The sequence below is a fragment of the Phodopus roborovskii genome, unplaced genomic scaffold (genome assembly GCF_943737965.1).
Source record: "Phodopus roborovskii unplaced genomic scaffold, PHOROB, whole genome shotgun sequence".
NCBI classification, from domain to species: domain Eukaryota; kingdom Metazoa; phylum Chordata; class Mammalia; order Rodentia; family Cricetidae; genus Phodopus; species Phodopus roborovskii.
The window spans coordinates 33,449,625-33,466,980 of record NW_026126418.1 but is presented as its reverse complement, the minus strand read 5'-3'; the positions used below and the strand labels follow the sequence as shown (position 1 = coordinate 33,466,980).

The window sequence follows — 17,356 nt, the reverse complement described above, 5'->3', positions numbered from 1 at the left end:
CCTGACTAAGATAGCTCTTTTCCCGTGGTAATTTGTTGCTTCTGAAATATTCAACCATATACTTGAGCATTGCATCTGAAGCAAGAATAAATACGCCTTGAATTACATATAGGAAAAGTCTGTGAGCTCAGACGATCTCTCTCTGGCTACATTGGTCTTGTCCCTGTCCCCCTCCCTTCCCATTATTTTCTTATTTTCTATAAATGTAGCTTTTGGAGAAGCAAGCTATTACCCTTGCCCTTCTATAAAGTCTTAGAATTTAAAAAAAAAAATGTTTTCTTTTGTTATTGGGTTTATTATGCTTTCAAGTTAGTAATTTGTTCCTAATACTGTTAGCCTGCCCTCCTCTTCTTTCTAGGTAAGCAAGTGATTTATTCTTTAATAGTCTGCATTTTAAAAATCAGGAGGATGAAGTTCATATTTCAAACTTTATTCTTAGACTACTCAAGATTCCTTTAAGTATCCTTAAATTTTACCATTTAATTATTGGAAGATCCCCACCCTCCATGGCTTAACTATTCCTGAAGTAGAAAACACATTAAAAATGTTTCATGGCTCATGTGTATTACCTTAGAGCAAGAATTTTATTTGGTTGTTAAAATTTTCTTCTTTTGAGATGGGTCTTGTGTATCCTAGACTGGCCTCAAACTACTGAATCCTGTTCTCCCATCTCCCAAGTACTGGGATTACAAGTATGTGCTACCATGCCTGGCTCACAAATTAATTTTTTCAGTATGTTAATTTTATTCCATTTTTATAAAGAATCTAATTGCTAAATAAAATGGGAAAATATTAATGTGTATTAACAGTTTATGAAATGTAAGACATTTATTTCAGATAATAGGGAGTTGCAACAATGTCTATATTAGATGTCCTTTCAAGAGAATTTCATGATAAAAACTTGTGGCATTTGGAAGCATACTTTAGTTTATAATTTAAATACATACCTAATAACCAAGTGAAAATTCAGTGCATAGCTAAAGAAGAGTTTTTCTTTTGGTTTATACTTCAACTCTCCTGTTATTTCTTCCATTTCATGAGACCAGCTGTGACTTCTGTAGTTTGATTATATTCAAGAAACCTGTTACTTTAGGCTTAAAGTTCACACTGATGTGACTATTCTAGTGTCTACCAAATGTAAGAAGTAGAAAAAAATGGCTCTCTGGGCTGTTGAGATGGCTTGGGGTAAAGACACTTGCCATGCAAGCATGGCCACCTGAGTTCAATCCCTGGAACCTACATAAAGGTGATGGAGAGAAGTGACTCTCGAAGTTGTCCTCTGACCTACACCTACACACACACACACACACACACCACGAGTGCATACTGTAAAAACTGTTTACAGAGAAAAGGCTTTCGACAGGAACTTACTTTTCAGTATATATATTAGTTTCCTATGGGATAATCTGTCTTAAATATTAACCCATCTCTATCAATTCAAGTATTTCCATGTGGTCTTATTTACTGGAGAGAGGGCCCGGCATTCTTCTCTCTTCGTACTACATCTTGAGACCACTCACTTCCTACTACTTCCTCTCTCCACCTAGTCTCCTAGTCTCCTAGTCCCGCCTATCTTGCTTTCCTATTGGCCAACAGTGCTTTCTTCATTAACCAATAAAAGAAACATATTTACAGAATGACATTTCCCATCGTCTCCTCTTTTCTGTCTAAAATAAAGAGAAGGGTTTTAACCTTAACGTAGCAAAATATATATCAAAACAGTTATCAAATAAGAACCACAGTTAACAATATTTAGTTCAATAACATTTAGCAAGATTTAAAGAAAATATTTTATCATCTATCCTATGTTTGTGAGTCTAAAGCCCTATATGTAACTTATTTTTAATCCTAAGGAAAACTATAACCATAACTGTCTGTCTTCAACTCCTTCAATGACCACAGAAGGATAATATATAAACTCTAGAAATGACAGAGACAATTCACTACCTGGTCAGTCACCCGAAGTTCGTCTGTAAATTTCCATCTTCAGCCTATAGGCCATAGTGTGCCTAGCAGACTCCTCAGCAAAGCAGGAAACTAAACTGTCCATTTTGTCAGTCATTTTTTTCTGTGTCCTGCAGAATGTCTGGCAGACTCTTCCATGAAGCAGGAACCTGTAGCACTGTCCATCTTGTTTTAGCAGTCACTTTTCTGTGGGTCCTGCATGTCCAGTTTATACAGCATAAAGTCAAACAGTCCAGACAAGAGCAGTATCTTGCCCAAATGGCTAGTCTTGCCATATTGAAAGCAAACTGCATAACGAGTTTCTTTGATGTCCATCTTCCTTTCTGATGCAGGTGGTATTGCCAGGAGCAGTTGTGCCTCACTGTTAAGAAAAACCCTAAAACCATTTTAAATGCCATATTCTGTAGGTCTTTGAAAGGTTTGAAGAATGCCTATTTATCTCAGATATATCTCTGTATATCTAGAAAACCTAATTCACCTAACTATAAGTTTTGACTGTTATAGATAACTATCTATAATCTGAACTAAATTACACATTACATTTTTAAGTGAGCTATATAAACACAATGCTTAACCAAGAGGAGAAATATACATATCATAAAATTGACCTTAAATTGTATCAGTAAATGAAAATCCATTCCAAAGCAAAGTATTCATTTCTATACCATAATCCCCTTTTACCTTTATAACCAACCCTATTTAAATGAAAACAAACATTTATAAACAATATTTGGGAATTTGGGCGTTGTTCTTTTCAAACTGCTTCCTGCTGATAGGGGGTGCTGTCATGGGGATCCTAAGAAGACGCAGAAATCCTGGCTGTAGTCTGCAAGGCTGCCTTGTCCCAACTGTTTTGAATGTTGGATCACCTAGGACACTGTTTCAGGGGGTCTTGGTTGGTCAAACCATGTTAGTCTAGAAGGAATCCACAACTTTTCATTTTCTGTGGAAACAAAAATAGAAATAGACTTAAATTTAGACTTACATTTTGAAGTCAAAACATTTTTAAAATATATAAATTGGATTAATCCAGCACATTCATTTTAACAGTTGTTGCTATTTCCTCAGCAGTCAAACAATACAAAGATAACAGAATAGCATACAGTATCCAGACTCTTTTTGTGCTTTCCATCTTTACGTGGCTTTTTTATTATTCTATTTCTTTTATTTTTATTTTTTCATTTTTTGAGACAGGGTTTCTCTGTGACTTTTGCCTGTCCTGGAATTAACTGTGTATACCAGGTTTACTTTGAAATTACAGAGATCTGCTTGCCTCTGCCTGCCGAGTGCTAGAATTAAAGGCATGTGCCATCAGTGCCCAGCTACTCTCTATTTTTTTTTCTTTTTAAACCAGCTGCTCATACACAACATTGAATTGTTAGCAGCACTTCTTAAAAGGTGTGTGGTGTTTTGCCGCTTATGCTGAGTCAGGAAATCTCCTTTAAAGGAGCCGTGCAAATCTCTGCTTGTCTCTAGAAAAACAGAGTCCAGCCAAGAAAAATGCTGTTATTAAGAAGCCTTGCTTATCTCTGTTCTTTTGTTTCTAAAGTTAAGCTTTTGTCAAGTTTTGAGTGAAAGTTCTTAGTAGCCACTTTGCCAGCGCCATTTTGTTATGATCATGTTTTCCCTCTGGTCTGGTCCCAGAGCCACACCAGCCCCAAATAACACACAGACACTGTATTTGATACAATGCTGTTGGCCAGTTACTAGTTTCTTGTGGGCTAGTCTGTCTTAAATATTAACCTGTGGGCTAGTCTGTCTTCAATATTAACCCATCTCTATCAATTCAAGTATTTCAACGTGGTCTTACTTACTGGAGAGAGGGCCCGGCATTCTTCTCTCTTCATCCTACATCTTGAGACCCCCTACTTTTCAGTCTAAAAGTCAGAATCTGGCAATGGTGAGTGGAACTAAACAAGAGCTGGGTGAGGTATTGACTCTTTAAGAATCATAATTGTTAGTACCTACAACCTACCTAACATGTTTAGTAGTCCATTCTGAAATTGCTGTCCTTCCAAACTGTTACTACTCACATATTTGCCATAAGAAGTGACACTACTCACCTTTTGAAAATGGAAAATAAGTGCCCTGGGTGATTCAGAAATATCTTTTGTTCTGTGCTACCTTCTAATTCTTTTGCTGAAATACAGCCAATTCATTGTTCATCTCACATTTCTCTAGTAAAGTAGGGTTTTAAATTTCAGTGCTAGAGACACATGAATGTTCAATTTTTATTTTTGAAAATAACAAGTTTGATGTACTTAAATTTTATCATTTATTGTATTTAAAATTAAAAGCGTTTATATGCACTTATTTAGACGAGGACCTATTAAACTTGGAATGGCCAAAATTACTCAAGTGGACTTTCCCCCTCGAGAAATCGTCACATATACAAAGGAGACTCAGACACCAGTTACAGCTCAACCCAAAGAAGGTGAGTGTCTGACCTCAGTGTGACTGTCATTAAGACTGTGTTAAGTGAGTAGATTTATGTCTTTGTTAGTTTTTGGTTTGTTTGTTTTTGTTTTTGTTTTGTTTTTTTGAGACAGGATTTCAAACAAAAAAAGGTCCAGGTAGCCCGTGGCTGTCCTGGAACTCACTCTGCAGACCAGGCTGTCCTCAGTCTCACAGAGATCCACCTGCCTCTGCCGCCCAAGTGCTGAAATTAAAGGTGTGCCCCACCACTGCTGCCTAGCCTTTTCTTTTTCTTTTATGTTTTGCATTTAGGGGGTGAGTGAGTGTGGTATATGTATACTTGCATGCACTCGGAGGCCAGAGAAGGCTAGGTGTCTTACTGCATCACTCTGCCTCATTGCCTGGACACAGGTTCTTCCTTGTTGAACCTGGAACTATACTGGCAGCTAGCATGACCCAGCTATCCTTTTTCTGTCCATCGTAACACCTGAGTTAACAGGCACTTACGTACTTGTGATCCTACCTGACTTTTTTTAAATAGTAGATCCTGGGGGTTTGAACTTAGGTCTTCATACTTGTTTGCCACTGCACTATCTTCCTAGCCTTATTTTTGACATTTTCTTAGAGAACTTTTATAAAACTAATAATGTTTCACAGATTCTATATTTATCTTTTTAAAATCACATTGTAATGAACTCACAGATTAAAAACATCACATAGCTAAATTAATGTAGCCATTCAAACATTTGCTGAGTTTCATTTATTTGTTTATTTAAGAATTTTAGAGACTGAAGAAATGACTCACCAGTTGAGAGCACTGGCTGCTCTTCCAGAGAACCTGGGTTCAATTCTCAGCACCCACCTGGCAGCTCACAGCTGTCTGTGATTCCAGTTACAGGGACTCCAACACCCTCACACAAGCATGCAGGCAAAACACAAATGCACATAAAATAAAAGTAAATCATTAAAAAGGTTTTTTGTTTGTTTTTTAAAGATTTTAAAGCTTTTATTTCCTGGCTTTTTTGTTGATTTAAACTTAAGTTCACAGTCCGCATTTTGTCACTGGTATGTATTTCATTAAGAAGTAGAAAAGCTTATTTTGTATTTCTGTGTCAAGTATAATTTTTTCCAAAAGAGATTTTGTGCCACAGTAAGGGAAGTAAATTATTTTATATATAACATAATGTGTTCTAATAATACTGTTGTTATTATTCAAACTAACAAACACATCTTGGACTGGAGACAAAGCTCATTGGTAGAGTGCCTAGCATGCTAAGGTCCTGGGTTCAATTCCCAGTACAACAGAAGCAAATACATGAACATGTATAGACCTAATTCTTAAGCTTTCCCTTATAATTTAAGGACTCTGTTGATGATTGAGTAGCCTTTAACATGGGTGCGATTCCAAACCCTGTGAACAGATCCTTATATTGAATATGGAGTCCCTTGGCTCTTAAACCTGAGCACTGTTTTTAAGAGGGTTAATTTTTAAAGTAAGCATTAAATAGCTAATGACTCAAGCACAAAGAAATATGAGGATTTATTGCGGTTTAATAAAGATCAGGATAAACAAATAGGCCGAATAGATGTTTATTCAGGGAGAAATAACTTACAACCTAGACAGGTGAACACCAGCAAGCTCTACCAGATGCTCTCCTCTCTGCATGCTCTCCTCTCCACGTGTCTGACCAGCAAGAGAGCGTGTCTGACCAGCAAGAGAGCGTTCCACAGGTCACTTCCGCCCCTGGCTCCACCCCAATGGGCGTGGTCAGTGCCACAGAAGGGGACAAAGTGAATATCCCATTACAAGGATTTTTTTGCCAGCTAAACCAATAAATTAATGTGACACATAAAAGAAACTTAAATTAGATTCTAAATGTAAGTCCATAATATCTGTCTAAAACCTTTGGGGCTGTGTGTGTGTGTGTGTGTGTGTGTGTGTGTGTGTGTGTATTTGTAATTTTGTAACAGTTCGGCATCTTGGACATTGATGTTTCAGAAATAAAAGATATAACCAGATCAAATGAAATAAAAATAATTATAAATAACTTTTCTTATGATCATATTAGGGTTAGCCACTAAATAACGTAGTATTTTGAAGCTGTTGACAATTTGGGAATTTTGCATAAGGCATGTGGGCCCCTTATAAACTACTCTTCTAAGAATAGAGAACATTTTTGCCTATTGAATTACAGAAAATCAAGTGTGAAAATTTTACCAGATGTTTAGTTCATCTTTAAATTTCAGTTAAAAGTTTTCTGATAAGTTGAGGGCCCACAAGCTCTAGATGAAAACTTTTTTTAATTTTGATTTTTCCTTCCATTTTGGAATTATATAGGTTAAGAGGTCTTTAACATTATTATACATCAGCTTTGCCAACTTTTCCATGATCCTAGAACTGTTTCCTCCTGCTGTGGTGCTGTGTGTAGCATGTGTGGGTACTAATTGCATACCTAAAGAAATGTTAATCATTGTTGCCTGCTTCTGGGATACTTATTTTTCTTGCTTTCATGATGGAAGCAACTACTGAGAAATATATTGTTTTCAAGTGTTAATTAATTGTTCATGAGATTTGGGTGAGATGGTATGATCAGTTCAGTACTTGTTGAGTGTGTCCTAATCATTGGTGTTCTTATGCCCAGAAGTGGAACAGATACAGAGTCTCCTGGGTAGCCTTCTTAAGCTCCATTTTTATGTCACTGTAGAGACATCCCTGTGTGCTTACTTTGGATTCTTGTGGCCCTCTGAATCCTGAACTAAATTGAAACTGTCAGCATCTCTTAAGTATATTATTGAAGCTCTTTGTAATAGTTGTCAAAATGCTTAAATTTTGAGAATTTTTTTAATTCTGTTTAAATCAGTAGCTGAAAATTGTAACTGCTCTCTCTCTATATATATATATGTATGTATGTATGTATGTATGAATGTGTGTGTATGTGTGTATATGTATATACATATATATCAGACATTGTGTTTCTAGATCCTCTCACCAAATCTTGAAAGCTGGGTTCTAGAGAGATGGCTAAGTGTTTAAGAATACTTTTTGCTCTTCCAGAGGATCCCAGTTACTACACTGAGTCATTTACAACATCTTGGAACTCTTCATCCAGGATATCTGATGCCCTCTTCTGGCTTCTGTGGGCACCCACACAGGTGGTGCATGTATGTAGTGCATGTGTGTACACACATACACTTGTGCCTGCTCACACACACATGCAACAACCACAACTCCAAATGTTAAGCTTTGATTTTCTTAAAGATTTATGTATTGTATGTCAGTGCTCTATCTGCATTACACCTTTATTCCAGAAGAGGGCATCAGACTTCACTATAGATGGTTGTGCCACTATGTGGTTGCTGGGAATTTTAACTCAGGACCTCTGAAGAGCAACTAGTGTTCTTAGCCAGTGAGTTATCTTTCCAGCCAAGCCTTGATTCTTGATTCTTATTTGCACACAAAGAAGCTTAAAGAAAAAAAGAAAAGAAAAAAAAAGAGGTGGTTATCAAGGCTTATCGGCTAATAACTACTATTCCAAACCATGTCTAACTTATTCTTAGATATACATTGTCTCTCGTGTCTGTTTTTATGATAATAAGTAGTTTTAAGTTTTATTACAGTCCAATACAAACAGCTATAGATAGATAATGAAGTTTTTGAATAATATCTCTTTTCTTACTATATCTCCTTTTTTTAAAAGAAAAAAAAAAACACTGATTGCAAGTGCCAAGTTTATTGGTTTAGGATTGTAGTTTAGCAACACTTCATTCAAAAGGAGAGTGTAGTTCAGATAGCTCATTGGTGTGTCTGCATCAGAGTAGTGTCATTTTAGTGATAACCTCCAGTAAGCACCAAGGCCCTTTTACTGATAATAAATAGAATTTGTTTTCACTGATGGAAATGAAGTGGGCAAGATGGGTGAATGGAGCCTATTCCAGAGGGTTCATCCACTTCGCTGTCATTTAAAGTTTTCCTGTGTAGACTAGATTTAGAGGCTCATTTTATAAAAGTCCCATGTTTGTGTATTTGCAGTGTAGCAAGTGTTCATTGAGTTTATTGAGTGTCTGCCATCTGTATTTGAAGGCACTAGATCATCTTTTCCTTGGTTCTGTGCTTTGGAGCTTGGAGTATCCAAGTGAGGAAGAATGAGAAGCATATTCTCATACTGTGAAGCCATTCATAACATTTACAACTGCTTAAAAAGCTAGATAATTTGGTTTTTATGTCATTGCAATTCACTGCATGACATTAAATTTCATTCCTATGTTGAAGAAGTTATGGAGGCAAGAAGAAAAAACATTAAATGAGATTTTTATAATGAAAATGCTTTTGTGCTTAACCACATTCATTGCTTTAATTCAGGCTCCTCACACTCAGCCCAGATGGTTACCATTTAACAATTACTTAAGGGACTGAGTGTTGTTTCCTGGTAGCATGTTTGCCTCGAATTTATGAAACCCTGGTTTTAAGCCCCAGCACTGCAAATTTTTTCTATTGCATTTATCTGAGGAAAAAAAGTTCGACATGAAAAAATATTCACCCTCACAACTTGTGTGTAACAGTAAATTGACAAGGCATTATGATCAGTTCAGGCGTAATCTGAAAACTGGTCTTAAGTCTTACCAAATTCCCTTTTACTCATATGACTAAGCCTGCCCTTTTAAAAGGCAGTTTTATTTTGTTTTGTTTTTCTCTGTTCTAGCTATCTTCTTACTTAAGTTTACTCTGTGGTACTGTTTCTGAACCGAGGTGCTTGGCTGTCTTAAAGCACCTACTGTGAATGAAATTGACTAAGACCATGTGACCTCAGTCAATTCCCTTCTCTGCAGGCAGGCGGCTTCCAGAAGGCAAGAGTGGTGCCCACAGGCACACTCTTACTTTCTGCTTTTTCCTTTTAAAAGTTTAACTCTTTTTTTTTTTAACTTATCTACCTGAGAGGTGGATTTTTGTTGTTGTATTTTTGTTTTTAATTACTAAAAGGATTTCAAGAAAAAGGCTGGTTTATTTACATCTTTGGAAGGTGAGGTCCTGGAAAGTTAGCTGATGAACACAAGTCTTCAGTGAGAGAAACACTGGGATTTATAAGCAGAGCAGCCCTCCGCTGAGTCTCTGTAAGAACCCATTTCCTTCCTCCATTACACTTTATATGTGGAGGGTCTCTGACATATTGCTTCTTTATTTAATGAACCAGATATTAATGTTGATTGGCATTTATAATGTATCGAAGATTGTTAAAACAACCTGTAATCTTTTGTTGTATAATCTTATTATCTAGAATCCACATTTCCCACTTGTAGACCAAATTTGTGGGCCTTCTAGTTAATAAATTAGTGTTAGCCTTATCTAAAATGGGGTTTTAAAAAGCTTCTGAAAATAATGTATTTAATGAATTAGCTTTAACCTTTAATATGTGGGAATATAAATAGAACTGAACATTATATCATTTGTTCTTAATTTTGAACTGAAGAATTTAAATCTGAATAAAACTATGGTCCGGAAAGAAAAAAAAAAAAGTAGTATTTAATGAGATCACAGATAAGTGGATTACTAACAATACTAATTCAGTAAAAATAAAATCCAAGTTTTCTATATAAAAGAAGCTATGTTGAGGGGGCTGGAGAAATCTGGTTAAGAGCACTGGTTGCTCTTCTGAGCACCTGAGTTTGATTTCCAGCACTCCAGCTATCATTGAGCACAATTGTTCTACTGCAGTCACAGTAGGGTCTGACACTCTTCTGACCCCCGCAGGTACTGCACGTAAATGCCACACAGACATGTGTGCAGGCAAAACACTCATACACATAAGCTAAAATATTTATTTCCTCCCAACATTTTGTTAAGGAAATAGAAGTGATCCTATTCAGGATTTAAGCCCCTCCCCACACCCCCCATGCCCCCTCCCCCCCCCCAAAAAAAGAATGGAATCTTTTTTTTTTTTTTTAAACCAAGACAGGGTTTCTCTTTGTAGCCCTGGCTGCCCTGGAATTCACTCTGTAGACCAGGCTGGCCTTGAACTCAGACATCCACCTGCCTTTGCCTCTTAAGTGCGGGAATTTGAGGTGTACTGCCCAGCAAAAAGGAATGAATCTTACCAATACACTGATACAACTTTATTTCATTGCAGGGTGTCGTAAGTATCCTTTTGATTTGAAGGTATAATAAGATAGAAGTATAAGGGGTGGGCAAGATGCTCAGTGGATAAAGATACTTCTGCCAACCCTGATAACTGATTTTGATCCCCAAGACCCACATGGTAGACTTAAGTCCCACACAAGCTATTCTCTGGCATCCACACGTGCACTGTGGCACACATGGGCCCAGGCATGTACCTGCCCACATAATACACATATTAAATAAATAATAAGTAAATAAATAAAATTTAAGGTTATTTAGGAAATGCTAAGGGAAAATTATTCCTGTCTGGTATGAATTTTTAAATGACTGATTGGGAAATTCCCTGTAGATGTTTACAGGGTTATTCGTTAGTTGAATTTTTGTGAATTGAATCATTTTTCTGATTTAAGTTATGAATTCATTATGATATTAAATCATCTTAAAAGGGTATATGTCAATATATAAAGCTAACAATGAACTGGTTGCCAAAAAATTGTATTTCCTGAACAGTAATGCATTAGTGATGGGATTTATTAACTTAATATTGAAAACTTTAAGTGATAGATTTGTAAGTTGCAGTGTTTGTTTATTATAGATATTCTAAGCTCTTGCATATTACTATTTAAATGTGACAATTGTAGAATTATTCAGAAGTGTGCTTTATGGCTTCTTAGCATATCTTAACTATGAATGGCATGTAAATGAGAGGCCCTGTTAGGAAAAAACCTTCCTTCTGTTTAACAGAAGCCACCCATTTCACAGATGATTTCACTGATTAACCCACTGGTTTGCTGACTATTCTAGTAACCAGAATTTCACTCCTTGATGTCATCTCTGGGTGCAGCTTAATTTACAGAAGTTTTCTTTTCATCTCACCAACATGCATCAAAATTTTGGTGTTAACTCAAAGTAAAAATTCAGTGGTTCATTAAACCTAGTTTTAGCATGCATTGACAAGAGATGTGTCATTCTCAAAGTAACTGCTATCTCTCTGCACTCTTTACTGCTCAGTCTGTAACCTTAGCTTCTCTGTCAAGGAAAGCATGGAGTTAACCACTTAGCATGGAGTAATGAATATTCATCATCAAACTGATGGCAGTCTTCATGTTCACTTACAGTCTTCCAATTTTAAGTATGTTATAGCTTAACAGGGAGTGTCTGAGACAATCTTTACAACTGTGGTATTGGATTTGGGATCACATTAGTGGTCCTGTGAAAGAAGACATATTGGCTCCAGAGAAACGTGTGTGTGTGTGTGTGTGTGTGTGTGTGTGTGTGTGTGTGCGCGCGTGTGTGTGTGTGTGTATGTGTGTGTGGTGTGTGAGTGTTTAAGATATGCTTTATAACAAAAATAGTTCACTTTGTAGGTTTTTTTTTTTTTAAGCAGCCTATTGTTTACTTTTATATCCCTGGAAAATTATTTAGTGACCTTTAAGTACTAATTACAATTTTAAGTTCATATTTAATCATTGTAGAAAAGGATTTATGTTCGTTGATTCTAAAATAAAATTCTAAGAGGTGTATTTACAGAGTTGTTGCTAGCCATCCATCTGCACTATGGCTTAACAAGTGCTATGTACTGACAGACACAGATCAGCAGCAAACATACTTGATCTACATTTAATATTTCAGAAGGAAAGAGTGTCTGTAAACAAGAGCCTTTCTGTTAAATATGCACATCAGAAGGTCACTTAGCACTAAAATATATTGACTATATACATTATGACAGGAATTTGACACCTGTCTTTGGAAATGGTAGTTAGAAGTGGTATAATACAATAGAGTAGAGGTAGAAGAAGATGTGGGCAGGAGGCCTCAATTCATAATTCTCCATGCTTGAGAATGACTTGTCCAGGATGACTCCAGTTTCACATCCTTAGCTTTAGAATTTATATACGGTGAACATGCTAGTTAATAGAATTGATTAGGAAAGGTGATAGTATTAGCAAAAACTGAGCTACCCTCTTGTCTCACACTAAATGTAAAAAAGAAAGAAATCCACAGTGCTGTAGGAGCAGCACTCATATACTAAATTTTTCATGAAAATAGGATCTCCTGTTATTCTAGAAGTCAGCTTATTAGTAAATGTAATTAAATTATTTCATTTCTGTATTCCTGCAGATTACTTTATGGCAGTCACATCCTAATGTTGGAACAGTACAGGTAGAGTCACCATCAGGCACAGTTTGCAGATTAATAACGCTTTGTGTATGAGAATTCATCTAAGAGGGAGTAGTGTCTTTCAGTTTCTCTATGTGATTATTTTGCCCCAAAAAAGCTTTCATTTTTTAAGTAGCACAAAAGCTGTAATTGGCATGCTTTGTAAGGAAGTGTCAGTGTGCAGAAGAGTGGCGATCACTAAGAATTCTTGTGCGTGTTCTTTCCCCTTTGCGCCACCGCCTCCTCAGCAGGGTCACTGAGATCACTAGCTTTTCTTGAAATGGCCATTTTCACTGGCAGGTGCATTATACCCTGTATTTTCAGATTGTTTTTCCATTCTGAATGTTTGGCAGGTTGATTGCTCTGGCTGCATTGACGGAGAAAGGGCTGACAAATGCGGTTGGGCTGGCTGAAAAGACAGTGATTACTGTTTTCCTTTGTGGCTGATTGAGGCCCTTGAAAGGAAAAATTTTAACCTTCACCATTTGGTTCAAAAGTATGAGCATATATTGAAATCACTCGTGCCATTTATCCCAGTTCTGTAAACTTGTCAGACGTAAAAATCGCTCAATTTCAAGTAATGTAGGATTGGCATACGTCATTATCATTCTGATTAAGTTGGAGGTTGTATCATTGTGTGCGTTATACAGTGTCATTTAAAGCTTTCTGTGCACAGGTACAGTTATGTTTTATTGCTTATACTATAGAGTTGGAAGGATTTTCTTAGCTCTCTAAATCTAACACTGTGTGTGGTTTGGCAGCTGGTGTGGCCTACAAGCTGCGTTTTGTTTGCAGGGCAAAGGCTTGTCTGTAGGTTCCTGGAGTGTGGGTAATTGCACAGGCTCACCATTGGAGAGAGACACGGGATTGGAAGCAGTCAAGCGGAAGAATGTTATGCCATCCCCTTACCACCTTGCAGCAGAAAGACACAATCCCAGCAGTGCCATCTGGTTACTGCTATCTAGTCAGCTGGCCTGACTGCTGGGACCATGACTTGGCAGCTGGTTCCCATCCTTGACCGTTCTTTTGTGTAGGTTGTATGTGTATGTGTTTTAGATCATTTTGTGCATGGGTCAGGGAAATGACTATAACAGACAAGGAAAGTCCCTTTATTGAATAGGCTTTCATTACTTGAGATGGACTCTGTTGCAGATGTCTGCTCTTCCATTCCCTAATAGACAAACTAAGATGTGCTTAGGCAATAAAATAAATGTTTTTCTTCATGGAATCTACCTCGGTTTGTAGCTAAAAGAGATGGTACATAGAGTTATATATACTATAACATTTTAAAATAAACTATTTTAAGCTATGTGCTGGTTTGGGGATTTATAAGAGATCTGATAATTTTTAAGTTTTATAAGCATTATATATTTTCGAATATTTTTATTAAAATTAAACTGTTTTAAGTGCTATTGCCACATCATACAGTGATAGGTAATGAGACTTGCATTTAAAATGACAGAATAGAAAATGTGATCTCAAAGCTATTATCTTTAAAATCTGCCTCTAAATAGCAACCTGAGAGTTAATGTAAGCATCTTTATGTCCTAGGAAGACCCATCAGACACTGATGGTTTCAGATCACAAGTAAGCAGCCAGCTCTGTGGGCTGTTTCAGGCATTTGATTTTCTTCATTCTGTAGCATTAATGTGTCAGCATGCTCTACAGAACTATGTAGGAGTCACATGTTGTTCTGTCTAGAATAGTAATCTTGTAAGCTTTTAAAGGCTTCCACGGGGAATTCATCCTTCTTACATATCTTACTCATGTTTTACGTAGTTACAGAATTTAGGATAAGTTGATGAGATACCACCGGTATCTCTAAAAAATCTAGAGTTCCCATTCTATTCATCAAGTTGGTACTGGTAAAATTCCCATTGTTTGTACACAGTCTGTGTAGTGATCTGTTTCGCCTTGAGGGGGTTGTGATACTTCTGAGACACTGCCTCAGAATCACCAGCTGTTTATATTAAGCTAGTCTTTGTTTATTGTTCCATCCTTATTCAGATGAGGAGGAGGAAGATGATGTAACAACTCCTAAACCTCCTGCTGAACCCGAAGAAGAAAAAACCTTAAAAAAAGATGAAGAGAGTGATAGCAAAGGTATCCTAACATATTTAAGTGTTCCCACTGACTTGTGTTATTATTTTGAGCTAAAGTAGAATAAAATGCCCTAAATCAAAGAGAAGGGTCTTACTTAAAAAGAATATGGTGTTTTCTTGATCTAACCTGTAATAGTGAGTTGACAGAATTTGATTGCTCTAAATCATACTTTTTAAAAAAAAATGTTTTTTTCCAGCTCCCCCTCATGAACTAACTGAAGAAGAAAAGCAACAAATTTTACACTCAGAGGAATTTTTAAGTTTCTTTGACCATTCCACAAGAATTGTAGAAAGAGCCCTTTCTGAACAGATCAACATCTTCTTTGACTATAGTGGGAGAGATTTGGAAGACAAAGAAGGGTAATGTCTAATTCCTGAGATCATAATTTCCACAGTTCTAAAGTATGTTAATATGAAGAGTGACACAAGTTGTAACACTGTCTTTTTCTATAGAGAGATTCAAGCAGGTGCTAAGCTATCATTAAATCGACAATTTTTTGATGAGCGTTGGTCAAAGCATCGAGTTGTTAGCTGTTTGGATTGGTCATCCCAGGTAAAGTATAGCAAAACTTACTTTTTCTAATTAGCACATAATTTTGATTTAGGACTTTTGTAATTCAGTCAGTATGTATCATTTGAAATAAATAATAATGGGTGATGGTTCTAATGTTGCCATTATCACTTTGACTTATACATTGGGAGGGAGAATTGAAACTACTTTTCGATTTGAAATTCAGAACTTTATGCCCAAATCCACTTTTGCTAATTTAATTACCCACTGAACACTTTATATAAAATTTAAATATTTTAGTGAACTGTTTTTAACATTTAAACATTTTAAATAATCAACTGTGCTAATTTAAACTTGAACTAACATCTTGGTGAGTATAACTATAGAGTTAATTTTCAGAACAATCTAATAGATAGTTAAGAACATAATAGTTCTTATTATTTGTTGACTTTTTTTTTCTATGTGATTCTTGTGAACAGTATCCAGAGTTACTTGTGGCTTCCTATAATAACAATGAAGAGGCTCCTCATGAGCCTGATGGTGTGGCCCTCGTGTGGAATATGAAGTACAAAAAGACTACCCCAGAGTATGTGTTCCACTGCCAGGTAAGATGGTCGTTTCAGCCACCTTCTCACATTTACGAATTCATTCATGAATGCAGACAAGTGCCTTTTTTCTTTTCTTGTCAATATGATGGTCTCATTAGATTGGCATTTACTAAACCACTCCATATTTGCAAACAGATGTCAAACAAAAAGCTGAACACTCTCAGTTCAATGTGATCTGCCTTTTTTATAGTTTTCCTTACATCTCTTATAATGCTTAATCACACCTAAGGTCCATTGCAGTTGTGACTTTCTGTTATTGTGATTGACCATATAAAAGGAATCTTTTGGAAGACGTCTTTCCCACAGGGAGTTTCTTAGGGACTTATTGCTGAATATATAATTAGACATCAGCCTACTGAATCACTTAGACATTGCCTGAGGAGTTGCAACTAGATAGCTTTAAGTAAAAACATGTGGTTGAAGTAGGAAGCAGATGTAGATTTTTTTTAAGTGGATTTAGCAAAAGGTTAGAATTTGTGACTCTTTCTGATTGCATATGTTAAAATCTTAATAGTGCCATAATCCAAAATAAACACTCTGAACCAAAACTAGTGTATTCTTTACTGTCATATTATAGTCAGAGGTCAATCACAGGCCAGCTTTCCTTTAAAAACTGTAATTGATTGAGGCAACTTTGTCTTTGTTTGATAACCGTGTAAATATATAAACATCCCGTTTGACTTTTGAACACAAAATATTCTAATTTTTTATTTCTTACAAAATTAAAATTGAATTGTTTAAAATGAATTGTTTTTAAAACTTAAGCAGTAGAGAGGGAAATATTTCAGATAGTAGATTTGTTTTTCTACTTCTTCAGACTTTTCCCACTTAAATCTTTTTGTTTATTTGGTTTGGTTTTTTTTTTTTGAAACAGGGTTTCTCTGTATAGTCCTGGCTATCCTAGAACTCTGTAGACCAGGCTGGCCACCACACCTGGCTCCCACTTAAATCTTAAATGCAAAAATTCTACTTCTTTGCAGTCAGCTGTAATGTCTGCTACATTTGCAAAATTTCATCCAAATCTTGTCGTTGGTGGTACATATTCAGGCCAAATTGTGCTTTGGGATAACCGTAGCAACAAAAGAACTCCTGTGCAGAGAACTCCACTGTCAGCTGCTGCACACACAGTAAGTAACTAGTTATTTCATTAGACTTCTGTGCACCCTCATTACTGACCATATAGTAGTATCTGTCATTGGTGGGGTGGGGGTGGGTGTAGTGCATATCCCAGGAAATCGTCTCTCTTCTAAAACAACCTTTTGTTAATCATCAGAATAGCAACACATTCATGTTCAAACTAATCCCAGAGCTGAGGCTGTAACTCAGTGATGGGGTGCTGCCCAGCAATGCTCAAGGTTCTGGGTTCAGCTCCCAGTAGTAACAAAACAAAGGCTGTGTCAGGTTACAAAACTGTTTTGATATAAAATAGAAAACCCATCATTAGACTAATTTTTCTTGTTTGTTTTAAAATAACCTCTGAAAG

The 17,356-nt window shown here is 36.4% G+C and overlaps 1 protein-coding gene across 3 annotated transcripts in view; it reads left to right on the top strand.

The window, feature by feature from the left end:
• Window positions 1-17,356, top strand: part of Dync1i2 (dynein cytoplasmic 1 intermediate chain 2) — a 54,273-nt gene that overhangs the window by 21,602 nt on the left and 15,315 nt on the right. For all 3 annotated transcript variants that reach the window (XM_051184500.1, XM_051184499.1, XM_051184501.1), the window contains 6 exons: window positions 4,284-4,399; window positions 14,660-14,755; window positions 14,952-15,114; window positions 15,208-15,307; window positions 15,745-15,870; window positions 16,854-17,000. In XM_051184500.1, the coding sequence (XP_051040457.1) occupies window positions 4,284-4,399; window positions 14,660-14,755; window positions 14,952-15,114; window positions 15,208-15,307; window positions 15,745-15,870; window positions 16,854-17,000 (748 nt within the window). The remainder of the gene's footprint in view (window positions 1-4,283; window positions 4,400-14,659; window positions 14,756-14,951; window positions 15,115-15,207; window positions 15,308-15,744; window positions 15,871-16,853; window positions 17,001-17,356) is intronic.